The sequence below is a fragment of the Nyctibius grandis genome, chromosome Z, assembly GCF_013368605.1.
Source record: "Nyctibius grandis isolate bNycGra1 chromosome Z, bNycGra1.pri, whole genome shotgun sequence".
NCBI lineage: Eukaryota > Metazoa > Chordata > Aves > Nyctibiiformes > Nyctibiidae > Nyctibius > Nyctibius grandis.
The window spans coordinates 95111368-95131628 of record NC_090695.1 but is presented as its reverse complement, the minus strand read 5'-3'; the positions used below and the strand labels follow the sequence as shown (position 1 = coordinate 95131628).

At 48.6% G+C, this 20261-nt stretch overlaps 1 protein-coding gene across 1 annotated transcript; it reads right to left on the bottom strand.

Moving 5' to 3' along the window:
* Positions 1 to 4349: 4349 nt before the first annotated feature.
* On the bottom strand, positions 4350 to 20261 carry AMZ1 (archaelysin family metallopeptidase 1). The gene is made up of 7 exons (XM_068423277.1): positions 20200 to 20261; positions 12881 to 13214; positions 12079 to 12246; positions 11091 to 11219; positions 10586 to 10749; positions 9073 to 9249; positions 4350 to 5028 (listed from the first exon to the last, which is right to left on the bottom strand). The coding sequence occupies exons 2-7, from the start codon at positions 13182 to 13184 to the stop codon at positions 4459 to 4461; spliced, it is 1512 nt and encodes a 503-aa protein (XP_068279378.1). The 5' UTR covers positions 13185 to 13214; positions 20200 to 20261; the 3' UTR covers positions 4350 to 4458.

Below are 20261 nucleotides of genomic sequence, written 5' to 3'. Positions count from 1 at the left end.
ATTTAAATTTTTATTTGGAACATACGGTGGGAGGCTTGAGTCAGGGTATTTTAGTGACACCATTTTGCCATACTTGCCAATATTTCTGTATCTCAAACTATTTCACTTCATACAGCGAAGATGTCCCTTTTGTAATCCAGCTGCACAGATGTTGCCCCATAAGAACAGAGGCTGAAGCAGGTAAGTTTGTCTGCCCAGTGTCAATGAATGCTGGTACCCCAGAGAGAGCCTGAACTCTGTATGTGAACTCTGAATTCTCTTCCCCGGATCAGCATGGCTACCTGTACTAGAGTATCTCTTCTGCAATTTCAATATCCAACACTGAAGATAAAAGGGAGAACATGGCTATTTCCCCAGGGAGAGGCTTCTCTAAAACGCAAAGTAGGCAGGGCTACATGGCTTTGTATTTTTGCTGAAGTGTACAAGGCGTAAGGTTTGGGGTGGTTATAGTAATATTTAAGTATTTATTACAGCTCTTTGAGGAGAGAAATTAAATCCCTGTGGTTTCTAGCTCCAGTCTGATATCTCATGATCCTATACAGACCTGGGAGGGAGTTTATTGCTAACAAAAAATATCAAATTTCTTGCCACTCTCCCCAAGACTGACCTGCATCTTGGGAAGCTGCATGGCGTTAAGGGAGGAAGAGTTATTAGGAAGAGTGTTCAGGGATTTTTACAAAAAGTAGCTTGCCTTTAAAGCCTCAATTTTGTGCAGCAGAAACAGACTTGAGATAAAAGTGCCATTTTTAGGGGAGGGAGGTGGTCACATTCACTGTTAAATCAGAAAGTGCTGGATACTGCTAATGAAATGTCTATGGGAGACACTGGTTTCTCCTCTCCCACCTTTGCAAGCTGTTGTAGGCCATTCCACCCCTAACTAGCAAAGAGTCAGGGCTTTTTTTTATTGTGGGTTTTTTTTTTCCCCTGGACAGTTGCATTGTACCCTCACTCTCTTCAATTACAGCAACTTGTTTTAAGAGTAGGAGTGGAATGTTCTGCCTGTTTATTCTTGGGAGAAGATATTTGTCTTTATGAGCTCGTAAAGCTATTAAAAGACTGTTTTCTGCTCTGTTCAGGATTATAGACTTTAAAGTTGCTTCAAAACAAGTACCCTTAAGCTTGAGGCAGAAAAGGTGTGACTGGAGTTACTTGGATCGTGGAGGGGCCTCTAGGTAGCCACAGGACGGTGTGGTTTGGGAGATGTTCTGAGCCAGATGAGTCTAATGTGAATCTATGTTGCACCGTTGCCTTAGGGATTGTTACATGAAAGATAACAGCAGCTTCAGGAAGGAGTTACCTGGTTCTGCTGGGGTATCTCCTGAAGGCAGGTCATGTGCAGAGCTCACTTCTAGATCATCTGCCTGTCACAACAAGGCACCCACAGGTCACAAGGCAGAGAAACAAAAGCGCTGCTTTCGGGGGGCTGCGAGCCAGAGCCCCAAAGCTGTGCCCAGGGGAGCTCTGTGCAGGCTGCTGGTTCTGCTGCCCTTTGGGACTTGCTTCATTTCCCCTCTGGGTGCCCAGTTCCTTTCACTGCCTGTCTTCCTGCAGAAGGCTCACCACACTGTGGCTGAAGTGCTGCACGATGGGCACCCAGGTTCTACTTCCCACTGCCTGCTACACAGTGACTCTGTTCCTGGACCATTTGCAACCAACTCCGATCTTGGCTGCTGAGTTGCAAGTAACTTCTGGGTGTGCATTTATATATAGAGTACCCTACTACTTCTTGCTGATGGTTGATCTGCAGCTTGACCTTCTAAAATGACTCCTAAGTATCTCATCTGTATTTCTGTTCCACAGCTTACTCAGCAGCTTACTAGCTGCAAGTTATGCTGCTGTTCCCACACCCTTCCAAGGAGAAGTATCTCCCCAGAAACCTGCTGCTTAAAATGCTGGAAGTCTTATTTAGGGGCTTACCTTCAATTTGTTTTACTTCTAATTCCTCTGTCAGCTGTTTTTTGCCCCTCTACAACTCTGGTACACGCAGAGAAGAGTAGGAATTGCACCTTTGTGCTTTAGTCCTGGTTATAACCTTGATTTTCTGTGTAACGCTGGCCAGTCATTTTATGTGACACCTGTGACCCAGGTTGTCTCCAGTCCTTACTCACACTGGTGTAGACTGTGTAGTGTAAGTGCAAAGTACTGCTTACAGACCCTGGGAACAACACATTGTGCTGTAATGTGCAGCAGCAGCGCTGGAAACCTTTGCTGATGTGAGGAGCAGCTACCTCCATGGGGATGTCTTTGCACGAACAAAAACCTGCAGTGGAATATTGCACAGACCTTCTCTCCTCCAGCTGCTTAAGGACTTAGAAGTGTATTCAGCAGCTTTCTGCCTTTCACAGCAAAGTTGCATCTTGCCTGCGGACCCTGCTGAGCTGCCTGCACAAGCAGGTGAGGCTCCTGCATTGCCACGCTTATTTACTCTTACCTGGAGCGCTTCTGGAAAAGCTGAGCTGGTAAGTGGTGGTGCTGTCAGTGATGGTGTTAAAAATATCTGTTATTGGTAAGCAACAGCTCTTCAGCAGAAATTCATGTGTTCACAACAGAGTGAACATGAGTCCCTAAGCCAAGTGTCACATTGGGAGTTTCCCATCTGTGACTTCTGCCAGCGGTTCGATTTGTTTCTGTGCCCCCCCCCTTTTCTCTGTTGTCTTTGGACTTTGTTATGATAGAAAGCTGCCTCTTTCCCTTAGGCAATATTGTCACCCTGAGTTTATGGTCTCTTTCGGGAAAGTTTCTAAAGTTCAGCCTAATGATTCAGTACAGAATCGAGTAAGAGCAAACAAGGCTGAACAAAAAGTAATCTCTTGCTTAAAATAGTAAATCTGTTAAGGCAACAACTGGGCAAGTATGGGGCAGTACATGGATTTGTAGTTCAAGCAGGATTTGTTTGGAAAATTCCTGCTGCTGGGAAGAATGTCTTGGATGAGAACGCCATCGCCTTTGAGGCTGCCAGGAGAGGGCGGCAGCAGCGGCTCTGCTGCACCGCGCCTGCGCCCAGCCCAGGCGCGCAGCCTGGAAAAAATATTTCCAGGAATTGCCGTCATCGGTCCCGAAGCCAGAACTCCCTTTTTCTCCCTGTGTGAATCATGCGGATGTGAAGTTGCTTATGTTTCTGGAATCCAGTTGGATTTATTACGAGATCATCTTTTCTACTCACCTGCACGAATGAATCTCAAGCTTTTCTCAGATGTCTCCCGCTGACCCTCTCCCTTCCCGCTCCAAAAATGCACTGCGGGGTTACTGCATGGTTTGAGGCCCTCGCAGTGCACAGGCCAAGCACTCTGGAAAGCCAAAGCTATTACCTCCTCTGAGGGAAACCTCCTCTCTCCTCCTGGCCGAACTGGACCCAGTCCTACCTGCTGATATTTTTAGACGGGAGAAATCTGGAGCGTGGCCATGTAGCTGTGAGCTGTAGAGAGCGTTATCAGTGCTGAGGTCTGAGTGAACTGGGGATGGAGAGGGTCAGCCCTTCCCAGCTTGCTGCTGTTACAAAGCCCGAAACCCCATCAGCCTCTTGAGCTCCATCTATAAATAGCCGGAGAGGAACGGCATGCCGTGGCACTGGGAAGGCAGGCTCTGCAGCTCCTGGGGCCAGCACGGCACCCGTTCCTGGTCAGTGGGTGACCTACTGAGCGGAGAAGAGGGCAAAGGCCAGGGTGTTAACTTCTCAAGGCAGAAAGAGAGGAATGCATGTGTAGTTCCCCATTTTAAGTTAATAATCAAGAGTGTGTGAATGTTTTCGAAGGTTTCCTCTCCTGTGCCAATCTACAGAGGATGTGAGTAGTTACGGCTCACGGCTCCAAGCCTGGCTTGCTTTGAACTGAAGCAGCTCTGGAGATCCCCTTGAGTGTCCGCCAAAGGACAGTTGCACACTAACACTGTTCTTTATGGCAGACGAGCTGCCAGGGATCTTTCTGCTTTACTCACTGACATCGTACCCGTCCTCCTCCATCTCTCTCCCCCCCTACTCGTAGCATGAGTCCGCCAGCCTTGGCTGTGCTCAGCGCAGCTGCCAGCTGATGGAATAGAGATGAACATGTGGTATGGGGTGAAATAGAGAGGGAGAAGTAATAGCTGTGCCCTGATTTAATTTGCATCTCTTTGTTCAGATGGACCAAGCTTTTATGTGAACATGTTTAGTGTTTAGCATAGCCCTCTTCCTGGCTGACTTCAGACCAAATGAAATATGGCATGAAAACACAAGCGCCTACATAGGACTTGACGTGGGGTTTGGAGTCGTGCTGTTGCTTAGACCAGCACAGGAAAACCCTTAGAGCAGAACTGATCACATCAAAAGTATGTTAGCAACCTCAGAAAAAGAAACACCTTTTATTCCTGTGGGGAGTTGCTGTTTCTGACAGCAACAACTTGCATTGAGACAAGTCAGAAGCGGGGCAGTACTGTAACCAAAGCTGTGGGAGCAAAGCTGGCCCAACCCAAGGCAGACTCAGCCTAGTTTTCTTCCCACCGCCAGCGATGAGGGGACGATTCCCCTTTGGACAGTTTTCTGGAACTCAGTTTCCTCCGCAAGGAGGAAAATTTATCTCCGAGAACTTTCCGTAGCCCAGTGCTGTCCCTAGCAAAGGGTAGGTCCTTCTTCATAGCAGGCAGTTGTCCCGTAAACATTTCCCACTTAGCCAGCGCATCCACGGTCTTGTCTACCTTAGCCAGTTCCTCCTCGGAGACGTTCCTCTCCAGGGCAGCAATGCACGTCTCCAGCCACAGTTCATAATCTTTGATGATATCCGTGGAGTTGGTGGGCCCGGCGAGCTGGGGCTGGCTGTGCGCCTCTGCCAGTGAACACGAATGCTCGTCCTGTTCCAGCTCCGGGCCGATGGAGAGGGCCTGGCTGCAAGTGTCCGGTGTCAGCGGCTCGGACAGGGAGGTCACAGCCTCGGAGTCATTCTCGCAGCACATCCCAGAGTCTGAGCTGAACGGAAGGATGTCCTCTGAGGCAGACAGGTCTGCTGACTCTTGCCTTGGCCACGTGGACAACACAGTCTGTGTCCAAGCGTAGAGTTTCTGTGGTGAGAGGAGAAACGGTTTCATTTTAGAGAATGAGAGAAAACAGCTATGCTTTTACAATGTCAGGAAACCTGTTCATCTTGGGTGGCTCAGCTTCAGACGCTATGGTCCTCTCTGCCAGAAGGTGGGTTCAGACAACTCATGGTTACCCTACAAAGCGGGGGCTTTGTCTTGTCACATATTCTTAGAGTCACCATCTGTGGCAGAGCTGCTTCCAGTCAGATGTGGACTGTATCTGCCCTGTTATTGAAGATGGTAGGAGAAAACAGCACAAAATCACTCCCTGCTGTGTGGATACGTCTCCACAAGAGCCAAACAAGAGCCTCTCAGAGGAAGCTGTGTCGTTATAAAAGCTTCTGAGATAGTGGTGAAGAATCTTGTTTCATCATGTTGTTCACTCCTGTGGTAATGTGCATTTTATTCCTAAGAATAGCTCTTCTCCTCTTGAGCTGAAATGCACCAGTGGGAAGGCCGAGCTCCAGGAAAGAATTAATGAAAGGAAAATGTCTGAGACAATTTCCTTTTTAAATATTAAATTCTACAATGGGGCATATAAGGGGTTGCTTCTGGCACATTTATTCCTTATGCTTTGGGGAATGAATCGCAGTACTCCAGTCATGGCTGGATAAAAGGTGATCTCCTTCTCTGCCTTCCTGGCCTGTGTTGGGTTTTTTTTTTGTGTGGATTTCAGCTTTTTCACACCCTTGAGGCCTCTTTCCTCATCTTTACTTTCTGCAGCTCCCAGCTGATACCTTCGCAAAGCCCTGCGATCGCTTTGGGAAACACGAGGGTGACAGAGCGTCACCCTGAGATGCCGGTCACTGTGCTGGGTCCGTACGTGCTCAGCTTGGGGTGAGCTGTAGTGGTTGAGAAGTGGGCAGGAGATTTCCAGCCCTACAGAGCTGCCTCCTCCTGCAGCGCCCGCTGCTCCCTCCCCCTTCCCTCCTCTATTGCTCTCTCTTTGGGCAAGTGACAGAAAGGATAAAGAGCTCAAATTGAGTGGGTGGGAGGAATCGGCCCTGTTGCTCATTTCAGTCTGTGCATGAAGCCTCAGGGAAGCATTTCATACAAGAATAAAATGGACTCTTTCAGCTAAGTTAATCCACCCTACCCCCTCCCTCTGGGGCAAGAGAAAATGTAAAGGGACAACTTTTCTCCTGCCTCATCCCACCTCCCATAGCCCTTCCCTCCCTCTGGGTTTAAAAAACAAAGGCGGCACCAGAAGCTGCAACAGGAGCCAGAGTAGGGAAGGGGACAGCAACGCTGTTTGAAAGCTGCAACTAGCCCGTGATTTTATAACGTCTCTCAAAATTCCCAAGAGTAGTGAATCTGGGAAGGAATCGCAACTGCTACTTAGCCCTGTTCCCAAGAGAAAAAGCTACGGAGATGAGGTTGTTCAAAGAGTACATTTGGATTATCTAAGGCAAAAGGAGGGGATGATTGACTCGGGATCCCTACCAAAACCCCAAAATCTTTCCTGTCTCTCATCCTTTGGGTAGTTTATTGATTTGAACTTGGGAAGGGTTTGTAGGGCTGCAGCCTCTTTTTATGTTCTCCTGTTTAACTAGAAAGGGATAACCTCTTCATGGGTTCAGCTTACCTGCAGGCAAGAGTATTTGAAGGGGATGCCCACCCCAAGTCAGTCATTCAGAATGAAACCTGTTGTCTCAAACCTCAAGGGGCTCCAGGTTTGGCAGTGGAAGTTTTTCAAACCCAAGAGCAGATACTGCGATTAACAGCACGGTGAGGATGTCGCTAACCCAACCTCTAAGAGCAGCTCGAGCACTGTTTTCTTCTGCAGTGTGGCAACTGCAAGCTAACCTAGGCACTACGTGCCAAACAGCCTGGGATGCTGCAGAAGCAGCAGGTAGAAGCATTGGTTGTGGTGAGGAAACACCATGAGAATTGATTTGCGTTAAGTTTTCAAGATGACTCATGCTGGAGTAAGCAGCTGTGATGAAAAAAATGGAGTATGTTTCTGAGTGCAACTCGGATAAATAAATGGAGGGGCTCTTCCTCCTGCAGGGGTGGGTTGTTTGTAGAACTAGCATAGTTGGAGCAGTTGGCAGTTGGGTGGGGAGGTGGTTCTAGACCAGGCTCTAGACCTCTCAATGGATCTAGATCACTTGATGGTTCTAGATCGGGTTCTAGCTCACTTGTTGGTTCTAGCTCATGCTGTAGCTTGCCTGTTGGGTCTATATCAGGATCCAGTTTGCTTGCTGGTCTAGGTCACTTGTTGGTTCAGGACCGCTAGTTAGTTCAGGACCGCCTCTTAGTTCTAGAGCCTGTTCTATCTCACTTGATGGTTCTAGACCATGTGCTGGAGCACATTCTAGCTTCCTTGGTGGTTCTAGATTGGGTTCTAGACCGCATACCTGATAATGTTCTAGCTCACTTGGTAGTTCTAGATCAGGTTCTAGCTCTTGTGATGGTTCCACGTCATTGCATGGTTCTCGGGCAGGGACTGGTTTCGTGTCCCACATGCTCTTCTGCCCGTAACTGTGTCTCAGTCGCAGGCTTGAGCAGCGTTACCTGCTCCTGGCGAGGAACAGCTTTGTGTCTGGCATTTCCTGTATTTACTATGAGCGTCTGGGGCTGTTACGTGGCAGGTGGGCATCCACGCTAGTTTTCTAAAGGGAAATGTGACTTCACACTTGCACTTGGCCAGCCACAACCTCTCAAAACATGCTTAGCAAGCACCTTTGCTATCTGCTGTTGTCTCCAAATGCTTTGTGCTGTCTCCTGTCAGGTTCCTTAACTATTTAATTCACCTCTGGCATTTCTATCTTCTCTCTCAATGCTGTAGCAAAGCCTCTTACAGAGATTATCACAACTGTCTTATACCAGCTTGTACTATATCTAGCTGAGCTTTTCCTTGTCGAGGAAGCAGATGTGACATTTGGCAGTGCATCCTCTCTTCAGGTTTGTATTCCCTGTCACCAGGGGATGCTGAGCCAACGACCATATTTATTGCAGGTGTTTTGAGCTGGATTCTGACAGTGTGGGTTCTGGGTGTTTAAATAAACCAGAGTTTATTCCTCTGGTGTTCTGTGCAATTCAGGCACCTCTCAGCCAGAAGCAGGGACCCAACAGCCACGGAGTCAGAGACGGGTCTAACGCCACTGCAGACACACAGACAAGCAGCAAAACCCACGAGCGTGTTTTTTTCCCCCATGTGCTTTGCCGTGCTTCTGTGTCTGATTCCAAGCTGAATGAAACTAAAGGCATCCCCGCTCTCATTCTGCGTGTGTCTTCTTACAAATATAACCCACTGACTTTAAAATAGGCAGTTGTGGAAAAATCAGGTCTCTGAACATGATGTGTGACAGGCAGGAATTACAACCAGGGAGAAGATAGGGTACTGAGGGAGAATGATGACATTATTCCACCAGCCATTTAGCTACTGAATTCGGCTTTTTAGACAACAGAGGTAGAAAACCCTTTCCAGAGCTAAGGGCATCTTAGCACTGTTCTTGATGTTGTCTAAATCTGTTGTTAGCAGTTTTATGGGCAGGAGAGAAGAGGCAAAAGATGAGTCTGGGACCCTCCACTTATTAGGGAGTAATAATTTGGGATCCTTCCTCATATCTTTAAACAGAGGAACTGCAGCAAAGAACGCACTTAATATTTTCTCCCTGTTACCAGAAGCCCCAGCAAGGCAGAAAACCGTGGTGGCCCGTAGGAAGGGGTTTAGATGTGGGAATGGCCGTGCTCACTGCTGCTCTGGCGTGAAATCCGCCTGCCCCCTGCCCCCCATTTTTGGAAGTAGCCAAATGTGGTCGGACTGTTGCACTGTCCCTTGCTGTGAACAGCCAAAAGCCCAAGAGATTGTGTGACGCGCTACGTTGGTCAGAGACCACATGTACGACACCCCAGTACTTAGGCGTAAGCTCTAAGCTGCTCTTAGCACCTTGCACCGAGAGCAGCATCTTTGTTTAACACGCTGCTCCGGCACACTCCGCGCTGCGGTTTGGGGTGAGCCGCTCTGCTCCCCGCTCTGTCCCCTCTGCTCCAGGAAGGGCCAGGGGGTCTGTCACTCACCCTGTAGCGCTCAACAAGTTTGAAGCCCACGACGTGCTGCAGCTTCCGAAGGCAGATGGGACACAGTTCCAGGGGCCGCAGCAGGGCTTCGTCCAGGCTCAGCGCGCCCTGCATGATGCACTGCAGCCAGCGGCACGTCCCCAGCCCCATCAGGTGGCAGATCTCATGACAGGTCACCTTTCAGGAAAGCAAAAATCACAGCAGTGCGTGGTCATTCCTGCTTCCACTGCCCCCTCCTCTGCTGTTCCACTTTCCACACTCCCCAACAGTCTGATCGACTCGTTGTTTAGCCCTGGTGGCCCTTCAGACGAGGCTTTTCCGAGGTGAAAGGGGAACGTGGCTCCCTTCTTCCCAGGTACCCCAACATCCCTGTTTGTATGGTGGAAGAGGAAGGGTGAGTGTGTTTTTTAGGAGCAGCTGTGGGAAGACCCTGTAGATGGCATGTTCAGAGCTCTAGGGCAGTGCTGTGTCACTCTCTTCCCCAAGGACAGTGTTGTGGGGGTTTTTTTTAAGGGGAAAACCAGTCCCACAGGGGTCTGAAAAGAGCAGCACAGTCCATGTGAGACATCTGTAAGAAGCTATTGGCAATAACAGATCTGGGTCCTTCCAACGCAGATGCTCTGAACGTTTGTGCCAAAGCAAAAACTAAGCTGGAGTCAGCTGGCCAAGCATGACTGCCTTGGGAATCGGCAACCGTGGAAAGGCTGAGGAGGGAGGATTCCCCTCGTCTTCCTACCATTGCCACCTAACATCATTTGAAATTACTGCAGGAAGAGAACCCAAACTAGAAAATCCTGAGCAAACACCAGGGGAGGCAGATGGGAATGGCTCCACGTGGGCCAGCTTTGGGAGAAGTGCTAGGAGCAGCGCTGGCAAGAGGGGAGGTGCGGCGATGAGGGAGGACAGCACTCGTGAATCGGATGTGTTGAAGGTGAATGGGGTTTAAGGGCTTCTGCATACAATTATATGTGCAAACTTGTCTGAAGTATTTTTCTCATCCATCCATGTAAGCAGGTCTGGCCAGGCGGTCCTGTCCCCTTACGGATACCAATGTCTGAGGAAGATGCAGTCGCCCCTTCCCAGATATCTATTAGTTAACACACAACCCCACTGGATATTCTGATTAATCTCTAAATACTTCATCAGCTAACAGATCCTACTGCCCATGCGCTGCCTGACAAGCAAAACACTGCGATGTCCCAAGCATGAACCTAGGAGCTGGACAGGGCTTTGTCTCAGTGTTACTGCATGACATAAGGCAACTCCTGGAGCCTCTCTATACAGCTGATACTATAGTTTGCTCTGGTGGCAAGGGGAGTAAGAGATGTCTACATGCTGCACTAAAATATAAGCTCTTTAGGACTATGTAAGTGCATGGGCTTAGCTGTGATTGTCTTCTGGGAGCGGAGTCTTATGCCTGCTTCACTGGGCTGAGAGATGGATTATGCCCAGCCCTGAAATATTTAACCCTACATAGCAAGAAATACGGGGTGCAGGAGATTGCTGGTCCTACCTTGCAGCACTGGACCATCTCTTGGGCACTGAAGGGCAATGTCTGGTCTCTGCTTGCTTTGCTGACTTCGCACAACCGTTCCTTCTGCGTGAGCGGATTCAAGCTGCTGCAGCCAGCATGGGGGAAATCCCCAGAAAATCTGGCAAAGCTGCAGACTCCCACTTCTGTAAAGAGAAGCTCATACAAGTTAGGTGTCAGCTCTCTCCTGGCTGTCTCTCAGCTTAGGCAGCAGAAAAAGAAAGCTGTTGTAGCTCAGTCTAGTTGAGCACACAGGGTGTGATGAGACACACTTCCCAAAGGTTTGTAGCACCTCAGTTACCTTTGTCTGGATCAGGAGCCCTGACTCCCCTAGTTTTAAATTGAGAAAACGTAGTTTCTCTTATCAGGGAGTGAATAAAATGTTGAGGGTAAGATTTAGCTATTCCAGCCTCCCAGGGAAGTCTTTTTGGTACAGTGCTGCCTTATTCACACATTGTGCTAGGAGATCATGGGACACCAATCCCACCTTGTCCTGGCAAGAATTTGCTGAATGTGAAGCTCCAGGTCTCACATGGGTAAAGGTCCAGCAGAGTGAGTCCAAGGACACACAGAGCATCCATGGGCTTGTTGTTCTTCAGGAAATTCAGGATCCCATCTGTACAAATAGGAGAGAGATGTTGATTAAAATGAAGCGTCTCTGGAAGGTGTGCAAGAGCCATAATTTCTGCTGCTCAGGGAGAGGAGGATGCAATCCAAGCCCCAGAGAGGCAGAGCTGCTGGAACCAGTGTCTCAGATGGAGAACCATGGCTGTGTAGCCCGTCCCCTCAAATCGGCGTATGAGCAGACCTGACTTTTGAAGTAGTGCTGAGCACGGAGTTAAAACAAAGCAGAGCTAAGGGCAGGGATGCAGGTGAATTCAGTACTGACCCATGGAAACAAGTGCCTGGAAGTAGAATTTCCCTGCAGGCATTTCAGGCTTGAGCTGGAGCAGCCGCAGCGCTGCAGCACTGGGTCTGTGCTGAGCACGTGCTGCCCACGGTACCCACAAACGCCGTGTTCCAGACGGATGTTTGTGCAGCGCGAGTTTGGCAGCTGACAAACCCATTTCCCTGGGGAGCTGCGTGACACTTGAACCCAAATTTCCTAACATGAAAGGCCAGTGAGTTCCCCACCTGCACCACCCAGGCCACTGATTTACTTTGGCTCCGGACAAGAGGTAGGCGAACTCAGACTGCACCAGATCTGCAGTGCCTTCCTGCAGAGCTGGACCTAAACATAATATCACTGAAAAATACAAACAGCAGAGGAAAAGATGATGAAAATCGCTTTATTTTTAATTCCTGTTTCCAGCCTCAAAGTTCTGTGTTTTCCAGGGGAACAGGATTTCTCCCTTTTCACTCCCTTCCTCCTCCCCTCCCTGCTCAGGCAACAAAGGGCCATTCCAGGCATTCCCTAAGGGAGGGCTCGTGCCCATGTCCCAAGCCGTTGTCTGACCGGGCTGCCAGGTCCTTACCTGCGTGAAGCTGCACCCTATCCGAGTCCCGGCTGTGTCGGTAGCAGCAGTGAATGGAAGAGATGGGGATGGAGGGAAGGCACTTCACACGGAGACCCAGGAAGAAAGACTCAACACAGCTCTGGAGGGAATCCAGCAGCGAGAGCCCGGCAGGCCCTTCGGTTAAGTCTGAGAAGAGAAGCTGTTATCAGTTCCTTAAAGCCAGGGTGAACCATAAGGTCTGAAGGGGTTTTTGTGGGGCTGGCCACAGCGATTAGGGAAGAAGGCTGGCTCATTCTGAAGTTAATTGCTTACTCCGGGATGTGGCGGACATCTCTAGATGGTTATACAGATCTGGAGGAGAAGAGGGAGCTCTTTCTGAGAGGTGGCTCGAGGCATTAGTATGCTCTCTATTAGCAGAGCAGATGTGTCAGGAAGGTTGTCTCCTGTTTAAGTTGTGCAGAAAGATTAATGTGGGAACGGGTGGCTGCTTTTAATGAACCATTAGAGATGGACCTCCAGAAATGCTGTTTTACCCAGCATTGTTTTACAAATAGATAAATATGTATGCATACATATATTCATAGCAAGTCTCACCCAGGGGCACATGTGACATTTACAAGGGAGATCTACTGATGGTTGTCATCATGGCTTGTGATTCTGGACTGGGGGCATGTCAGAGCATTTGGTATTACAGACTTATCTTTGCTACAGCAATTACATTGTGCAGGTTACTCCTTAGAAGAGGAAGTTAGTAGCGTTCAGCACCACCCATCTCCCTCCCGTATCTTTCCAGGTGGCTCAGGGAAGATGCCCACATTACCTATAGGTTGCAGGTAAATGTGCTTGCGGTAGAAGCTCTGCTTCCTCCTCAGCATGGCGTGATAGAACGTCTCAAAGTCCTCGGGGGCATCGGGATGGCTGAGGAGCCAGTCGAAAGCTGTCCGGATGAGCAGCGTGCAGAAGAGTGTTCTCTGTGGGTTGTAGGCTTCAGAGAGGAACAGCTTCTCCGCCCTCGAGAAAGCTTTGGCATAGAGCTCCTGCAAGGCTGGGTTGGTGGAGATCAGCGCATCCTTCAGAGCCCGGGGCCCGAAGCTGAATTCCTGAGCGTGTTTGCACTGCAGCATCGCGGAGAAACCCACCGGCTGTGGCACTGCCTGCACGAGGGGATTCAACCATCAGCACGTGGGACCTGGAAACCTGCTCACACTTTGCTCTCAAAGCAGTTTGCCCCAAGATCCCAGCTTAAGGTTTGATTGGGAGCTTGTAAATGCTGTGCTCAGTGCTGGCCAGGAGCCCTACGCATTTACGTGAGAGTAGCTGTTATAGGGTGCTCTACCTCTGCGTCTATGTCACTGGTTTATGGACAATGTACCAGCAGATGGTGCTCAAGAATGCCTAGCCCCATTATTGCTCCCGGATGTCTGGATTAAATTAGATAGTGGGGTTTTGTGGTTTTTTTTTTCTGTGCTCTATCCTGAAGTCCCAATAACACGGGAAACACCTCTGTGTGCTGTGCAGCTGGCTGCACTGGCCCTCATATGATATTGAAAGGTGGTGCTCCCTTTTTCTTGGGCTAAACCACACTCCTTGGGGCTCTCAAAGGCACAGGTCTCTGGCAGGAAAGAAGAGGTAGATCTTGGTCTTTATTTATCTGTCAGAAGCCTAAACTTCTGACTTACCTGACTCCAGTGAAAGCAGCTGTTCACTGTTGATCTTTAAAGCTGCTCTAACAGCTTTAAATCCTCACTCTTAGATATTGACCGGGGGCATCTGCCAGCTCACAGTGCTGGTGGCAGGCTACAAGATGAGGGAAGGGTTGCCCTTGGTGTGTGAAACTCGTGTTTGCTGGTGCTGCCTCTCTAGCAAAACACATACGGGCCCATTGCCATCATGTCACTTCATGAATAACTTCATGTCACACCATGTTAGCATCAAGAATGGTGGTGATGATGGAAAGGGGTAAATAAAGAGCAAAGGAAAGCCTGCAGCAGAAAGAAATTAATTCAGAGCATCCCAGAAATATCCTCCCCAGGGTCCTTTCCAAGGCCAGTGTTTTCCAAAGCTGCAGAAGTCAGGCACCTATTTCCCATTGCAGTTTGTGCCCTTATGGAGATTCCAGTAGATGTCTTGGGGAAAGGGTAGAAAAAGAGGAAACAAATATTGCTCGAGGACAGCAATATAACAAGAAAATTCAATATTTAAAAAATAGTATCAACATGAGCCAAAGTCTTTCCTCAGTTATGCAGAGAAGGCTCTGGTAGTTTGCACCGTAAGAGAAAGCTGGCAGCCCGTTAAAATTAGCATTGAATTTCTTTACATCTGACCCTGGGGAAGATATGTGTATGTATGAGCAGCCCTTAAAAAAAGACTCATTTTGTATGATCTTTTTTCGTACTATGGGTATGTAGCCTAGCAGAGGGAGCAGGTAAGCAGTTTTCTTTTATTTTTGCAAGCTTTGTATTTCGCTAGCATTAAAGGCTGACAGCAGATGGCACGGTGGGATCTGAAGTGGTACAAGGGCCCTAATACAATGAAAGTTTAGAAATAAAATCTGCAATGCTCTCTTAGCACCTCTTCTTATTGCCCAAAAAAACATCCAAATTGCTTCTGCTGCTTTTTACAGGTAGCAACAACAGTTCATGGGAGGTTGTTCTGCGCTTTGTCACCCAGATCTCTACACTTCTGACTTGCTTCCAGATTTGGGAGGATGAAGTGAAGAGTCTGACCCCACCGGCTCATCAGGAGTTTTGCCTTGGGCTAGGGTGAAGACTTGCCTTTTCCTAGGGCCAAGATTTCACTTGTTCTGCACAAACTTTAAATACAAGCATCATTTTTTCTGGTCATATGCAGAACTTACACTGGGAAACTATTAGCAATATTAAAATCGTTGAGGATGTGATCCTGTGAGCTACTGGCTGCCTATTGCTCCCAGGGGAATCAAGGAGAGACTTTGCATTTGGTCCAGGTTGAGAGTGATCTTGTCAAAGAAGGTTTCTGAGAAGCACAAGTCGCTTTCATCAGCACTTCCTGGCAATAAATGGAGTGTGGGTTTGGGGGAGGAGGAGTTGGTTAGAAAATGAATGGATTTTTCTTTTCTAAATGGGGAGTAGCAAAGAGTGGATGTATGCAACAGCAGACACAATGAGCGCACAGTCTTTTAGCGCGTGTTCCCCCAGGCTCTCTCATGGAATATAGTGTGTACCCAAAGCTATGGCATAGACATTGTTTCCCAAGGCTTCCTAAAAGGGGATATTCACCCAGTTCCAGATGTTCCCATCTATGAGATGGGTGTTTTGTGATGTCCACCATGCCCAAGGATGTCCATGATTACGCTTTAGTGGTTTGAAAGCTCAAGCACAGGAATTCACTTGCCACGCACAGTCCGGAGCGACGCGCGCCTCCTGCTCCTGGAGGCTCGCTTTGCTTCCGACAGAACAGCAGCAACCCAGCACGTTCTCCAAATCCAACACAATTATTTCTCTTTAGCAAGCTTTTCTAAAATACTTCACTGGAGAAAATTAATGCTTCAGAAAATTTTTACAGACAACTTCAGCAGTTTAAAAAAGAAACCGTTTTACAACATTAACTATAATGGATGTTATTTGTGCTTGATCTAATGTATGGATATCGTGTTTCATTAACTGAAGTAGTGCAAAAGGGCTTTGTAATTTTTAGCTCTTGTGTCAAGGGTGCCTTGTACAACTCTCTGATGCAGTGCTTCAGCAGGGAATGGCACTTTAGCTCGGGTTTCTTTTTTCCCCTTCAGTTTTTAAGATGCCAAGGTGCTGATGAGGAAGTGGAAGCCCCAATGCATCCTTCTGCCCTTCAGGTATATATGAAGGAGACATCATGTCTTTAAAGAAAAAAAGCGGCTAATTTGGCCCCTTGTTTAATGACAAGCTGTAGGACTTGACTAGCAAGTCCTGAGGAAGAGAAAGTAACTCTTTTTATTTAAAAGGCCAGTAACTGTAGTTGCACTGGAGGAAATGCTTTAAGCAAAATAATAATTTAAAGATCTCCTGCAAGGGGAGACTCTCGCCATGCCTGCTGATGTGCCATTTTCTACTTTAACCATTAGAAAAAAGCATCCTATTCCTAACTGCACTTTGTCATTCCATCCTTCAGCCATTTGCCAGTGTAATTTTTCCAAAACAAGGAGCACCCGTATCGGATCGTACGAGGGAGCGATGCCCGTCTGTGCAGTATGAAACGTGACCCTGTGCCCTCCTGGCACCCGCAGGGTCCCTAACAGGGCAGGGAAGGAGCCAGCCTGTGCTGGAAATCCTAATCCAGTTTATAGAGACCTCCCTCTCTTTTCTGTTATTCATGTCTTTCATATTATTCATCATCACATCCATGCAGTGCAGTGGGGACACACATCACCCAAACGGTTTGGCACTCTCCTCCTTGTCTGCTCTTGGGGACAGCCTTTTCCAGCAGTGATGTTGTAGGAACCCAGTTGTGGCCTCTCTGCTTGTGGTGTGTGCTGTGAGGCAGGAGCCCCACAGACAACACGGGCCGTACGTCTGGCTTTTGGTAACACATAGGGGTTTCAGATCAGATTGGGCATACTACACAAATCTTTTTACTATGGAATTTGATGGGGTTTTTTTATGGTGGGTGTTTTCACAAGAAATGCCCCCAAAATGCAGTCTCAGCACATGACATCTGAGCAGTCAGTTTACTCCCTTTCTTCCAGTAACCTGTAATGCTCTTTATATGTGATTCAGGTTACTCATAAATTACTCTCTTTGCAAATCAGGCACCTATAAATTATTCTCTGTAATTGAAAATTACCTATGAATTATTCTTTTTGTAATTCACAGTTATGTCATTTATTCTCTATTATACTGACATCGCTTTCTTGGATAGATGTGCCTGGGGCTGACAGTAACAGCGTAGTTCTCAAAAGCCAAGGCAATATCATACAATGCGAGGTCATTCGGGATATTCTGACAAGATAGAAATGGTCTTGTGTGCAGAAAATCTATGTTGTACAGGTCCAGAGGAGGGCACACAGTACATAATGGATTTATTTGGTATTTTACAGAATTTGGCCCTAACATTGTACAGGTTGTGTTTTTATATACAGACCTATTTTTTAAACTTTTTTTTTTAAAGCTAGTAATTCTAAAGTTGTTTATTTTATAAGTCAACTTGTAAGTCATTTCTAAGTCTGACTCTTACATACACTGCAGGCTGTAGATGCACAGAAGGAGATTCATGCTGCTTCCTTCCCCTCTCAGCTCTTGCGAAGTATTTAGAGGCAGACTCACTTAACTGAGCTCTCCGGATGTCAGAGGGACATTAGTGGAGTCTCTTAAAACTGATTAATTGCCTAAGTTAGGTGCTGTGCTGTAAACAAGCAGCGATAGTGCAGAAAATTCATAGCCAGTCGACAGAAATTAAAAGCCCAGAGCAAACATAACAAGCGTTAATTAATTATCAACACGTGCCCTAGATGCTTAATAGCTCTTTTCCTGAGATTTGCAGTTGGTCTCTGCTCCTGCTACTCTCGGATCAGTCTTTCTCTCTCCCAGTTTCACACCGATGACAGCCTGAAAGCAATTTTCTCAATTTATCTGTTGACATGTATAGAAAGAGATTTTTCTTGACTGAGAATCTGAACTCTCAATAGGTAAAAAAGTCCAGCGTAATGGGACAGAGAGAGGACATCGAGCTGTGAGAGCTTAAGTGCTCTCTCCAAATACAACTCTCACTAGTCCAGCTCCTTCCTCGAGGACCTCAGCACAGCCCCTTGCACAGAGCCAGGCATTGCCTGCTGAAGAAGCTCAGCGGCTGGGGTCAGACCAAATCTGTTTTGCCAGGTTCAGACCTGAAATGGGGCAACTTGCAGGGGCTGTGTGACACTTTCAAGATGCTCAGCACTTCTCAGAATCGATTTCCTCTGCTTGCAGACAAAATACACTCTGGCCCTGATCAGCCCCATATGTGTACCCACAAGGAACTGTAGCATCTTCCATTCGCTTTGCACTAAATGGCCACAAAACACTGAGTCAGACCTGTTTGCGTTCCAGACCATCAAGTTAGATAAAACCTTCTGGCCTCATGTACTGCCAGATCCCAAGACTATTTATGTGTAATGTCTCTAGAATATGTTTGTGACTCGGAAACAGATGCTTTGTGTGGTCTCTCTCAAACTGAGTCATTCCTGGAGCTGTGGAAACCATCAGAGATTCACACATGCATTTACTGGGAGGAGAATCTACCTGTCATATTGGAACTATGATTGATTTGTTATTGCCGCAAGGCTCAGTCCTGGAAGTTTGTCCTCACATGAATCTTCCTCATTAATTTACTTGGACTCTTGGGCAAGACAGATGGACAACTCATATGCAGAAAGATAGGATTAAAGACCAGATATGTAAAGGTTATTAAGTACCTAAGATGGAGACAGGTGCTTCCATCTGTCCTTATTTAAGTATTCTTATTTAAGTGTTCTTAAGAACACCTATGCATCCACTTTCCCCTTGATTTTGTTTTACATTAAAGCCTGCTCTCTTCAATATACTGCTCTTCATTTGAATATATATTAAGGACATACATTATCCCTAGTTTCAGTCTTCTGTCCTAAGGATTTTATTTATTCTATGCTCATACCTAATGCTACATTTTTTTTCAGTGCCTTCTATTTGAGACTCTCTAAGTGCCATACAAACATTCATGAACTTCTCTGTGCTACCCTCCAGCAAGTAAGCTGACGGTAGATGCCTTTCCCCCGCCTCCCCCTTATCACCCATTTATTCATCATTTTCAGTGCTTTCTCCGTTCATTTTAGTCTGGTTAAACTCTGTGATGCTTCTCCCATGCACATGTGTGATGAAGGGCTGGCTGCATTCTTCTTCCCTTGCTCTCATATGAAACAAACCTCTACAATCTACTGGCTGGTTGCTGTGCATTTGCTAACCAAAGACCCAAAACCACCGAGCAACACCTATCAGTGCTGTACAACAGACCGAACACTGCAGAGATAGCTGAGCTCTAATCATTCACAGCTCCAGGCACTTTGCTCCTCATCATACTTGTCTAGACAGACTAAATGGTTTCTGTGAGACAACCCCAGTGTTAGCCAGGAAAGAGGCTGCATTTTCCATACAGATAAATGCCCAAACAGGTATGGCTATGGTTAGATATTCCCTCGAGCACAGGCATTATAAAAGTGGTTCATCACGCAGTATAAATGCACTGTAATGCTGTGCCTCCTCCCAAGAAATCAAGTGCTAAGTGGTGCTGCCAGGTAGGGGATGTTTATGTGCATTTTACAGCCAAGGAGTAGGAGCGGGCTCCAAGATGGTACCACAACCGAGAAGCCACAAAGCCAGCACGGCTTGGGGGGGACAATGACAGTCCCCAACCCAAGATTTCTTAGTGGCCAGCTGTACCCTAACCATGAGACAGCTCTGCCCGCCCGGAGGTTTGCTGGGTAAGAGGCATGTTCTGGAAGCGCTGCAGAAGCAGGTCCTGCTCCTGGGACACCTCAGCCCCCCCCCCGGCCCTGCTCCTTTGGCAAAGGGGCAGTTGATGCTGATCCCCGGGGCCGGGATCGCACGGGTGGGTGTGTGGGGAAGGACCAAGTCTCCCAGCACCCCGGGACGATGCACCAAGCACGGCCCCCGGCACCGCTGGGCGGGATGCGCCCAGCTCAGCCCCCGGCGCCCCAAGCCCCCGGGAGGGTGCACCAAGGACGGCCCCGGCGCTCCGGGAGAGTGCCCCGAGCAGGACGCCCAGCGCCCCGTGGGGTGATGCCCTGAGCACGGCCCCCAGCCCGCGGCGGGAGCTGCCCCAAGCAGGACCCCCATCACCCCGGCGCGGGAGGGGGGATGCCCCAAGCGCGGCCCCCTGCGCCCCGGCGGAGGGGATGCCCTAAAGCAGGACCCGCTATCACCGGGGGAGGGTGCCCCGAGCACGGCCCCAGCACCCGGGAAGCGATGCCCATCCCCGGGGAGCGATGCCCCGAGACTGCGCTCCCCCGCCGGGGGAGGCCCCCGCCGCGCCCCGAGGCCGGCCGGACCCCCCTTCCCGCCGCGCCGGGCTGTGCCCTCCCTCCCCCCGATGAGGGCGACCCCGCGCCCCCCCCCGTGCCCACCCCGAGCTGCCCGGGGCGGGGGCAGGACTCACCGCCCGCCGGGCCGGGGCTGCGGAGGCCGGGGAGGTGCGGCAGGGCCGGGACACCCGGCTCG

Bases quoted from the DNA above. Each gene is read 5' to 3' on its own strand.
- AMZ1 (XM_068423277.1), bottom strand. From the start codon at position 13,184: ATGCTGCAGTGCAAACACGCTCAGGAATTCAGCTTCGGGCCCCGGGCT. The intron at 9,250-10,585 runs GTAGGACCAGCA...CTTTCCTGAAAG, and splicing joins AGATGGTCCAGTGCTGCAAG to GTGACCTGTCATGAGATCTG. The intron at 5,029-9,072 runs GTGAGTGACAGA...CTCTCACCACAG, and splicing joins AACTTGTTGAGCGCTACAGG to AAACTCTACGCTTGGACACA.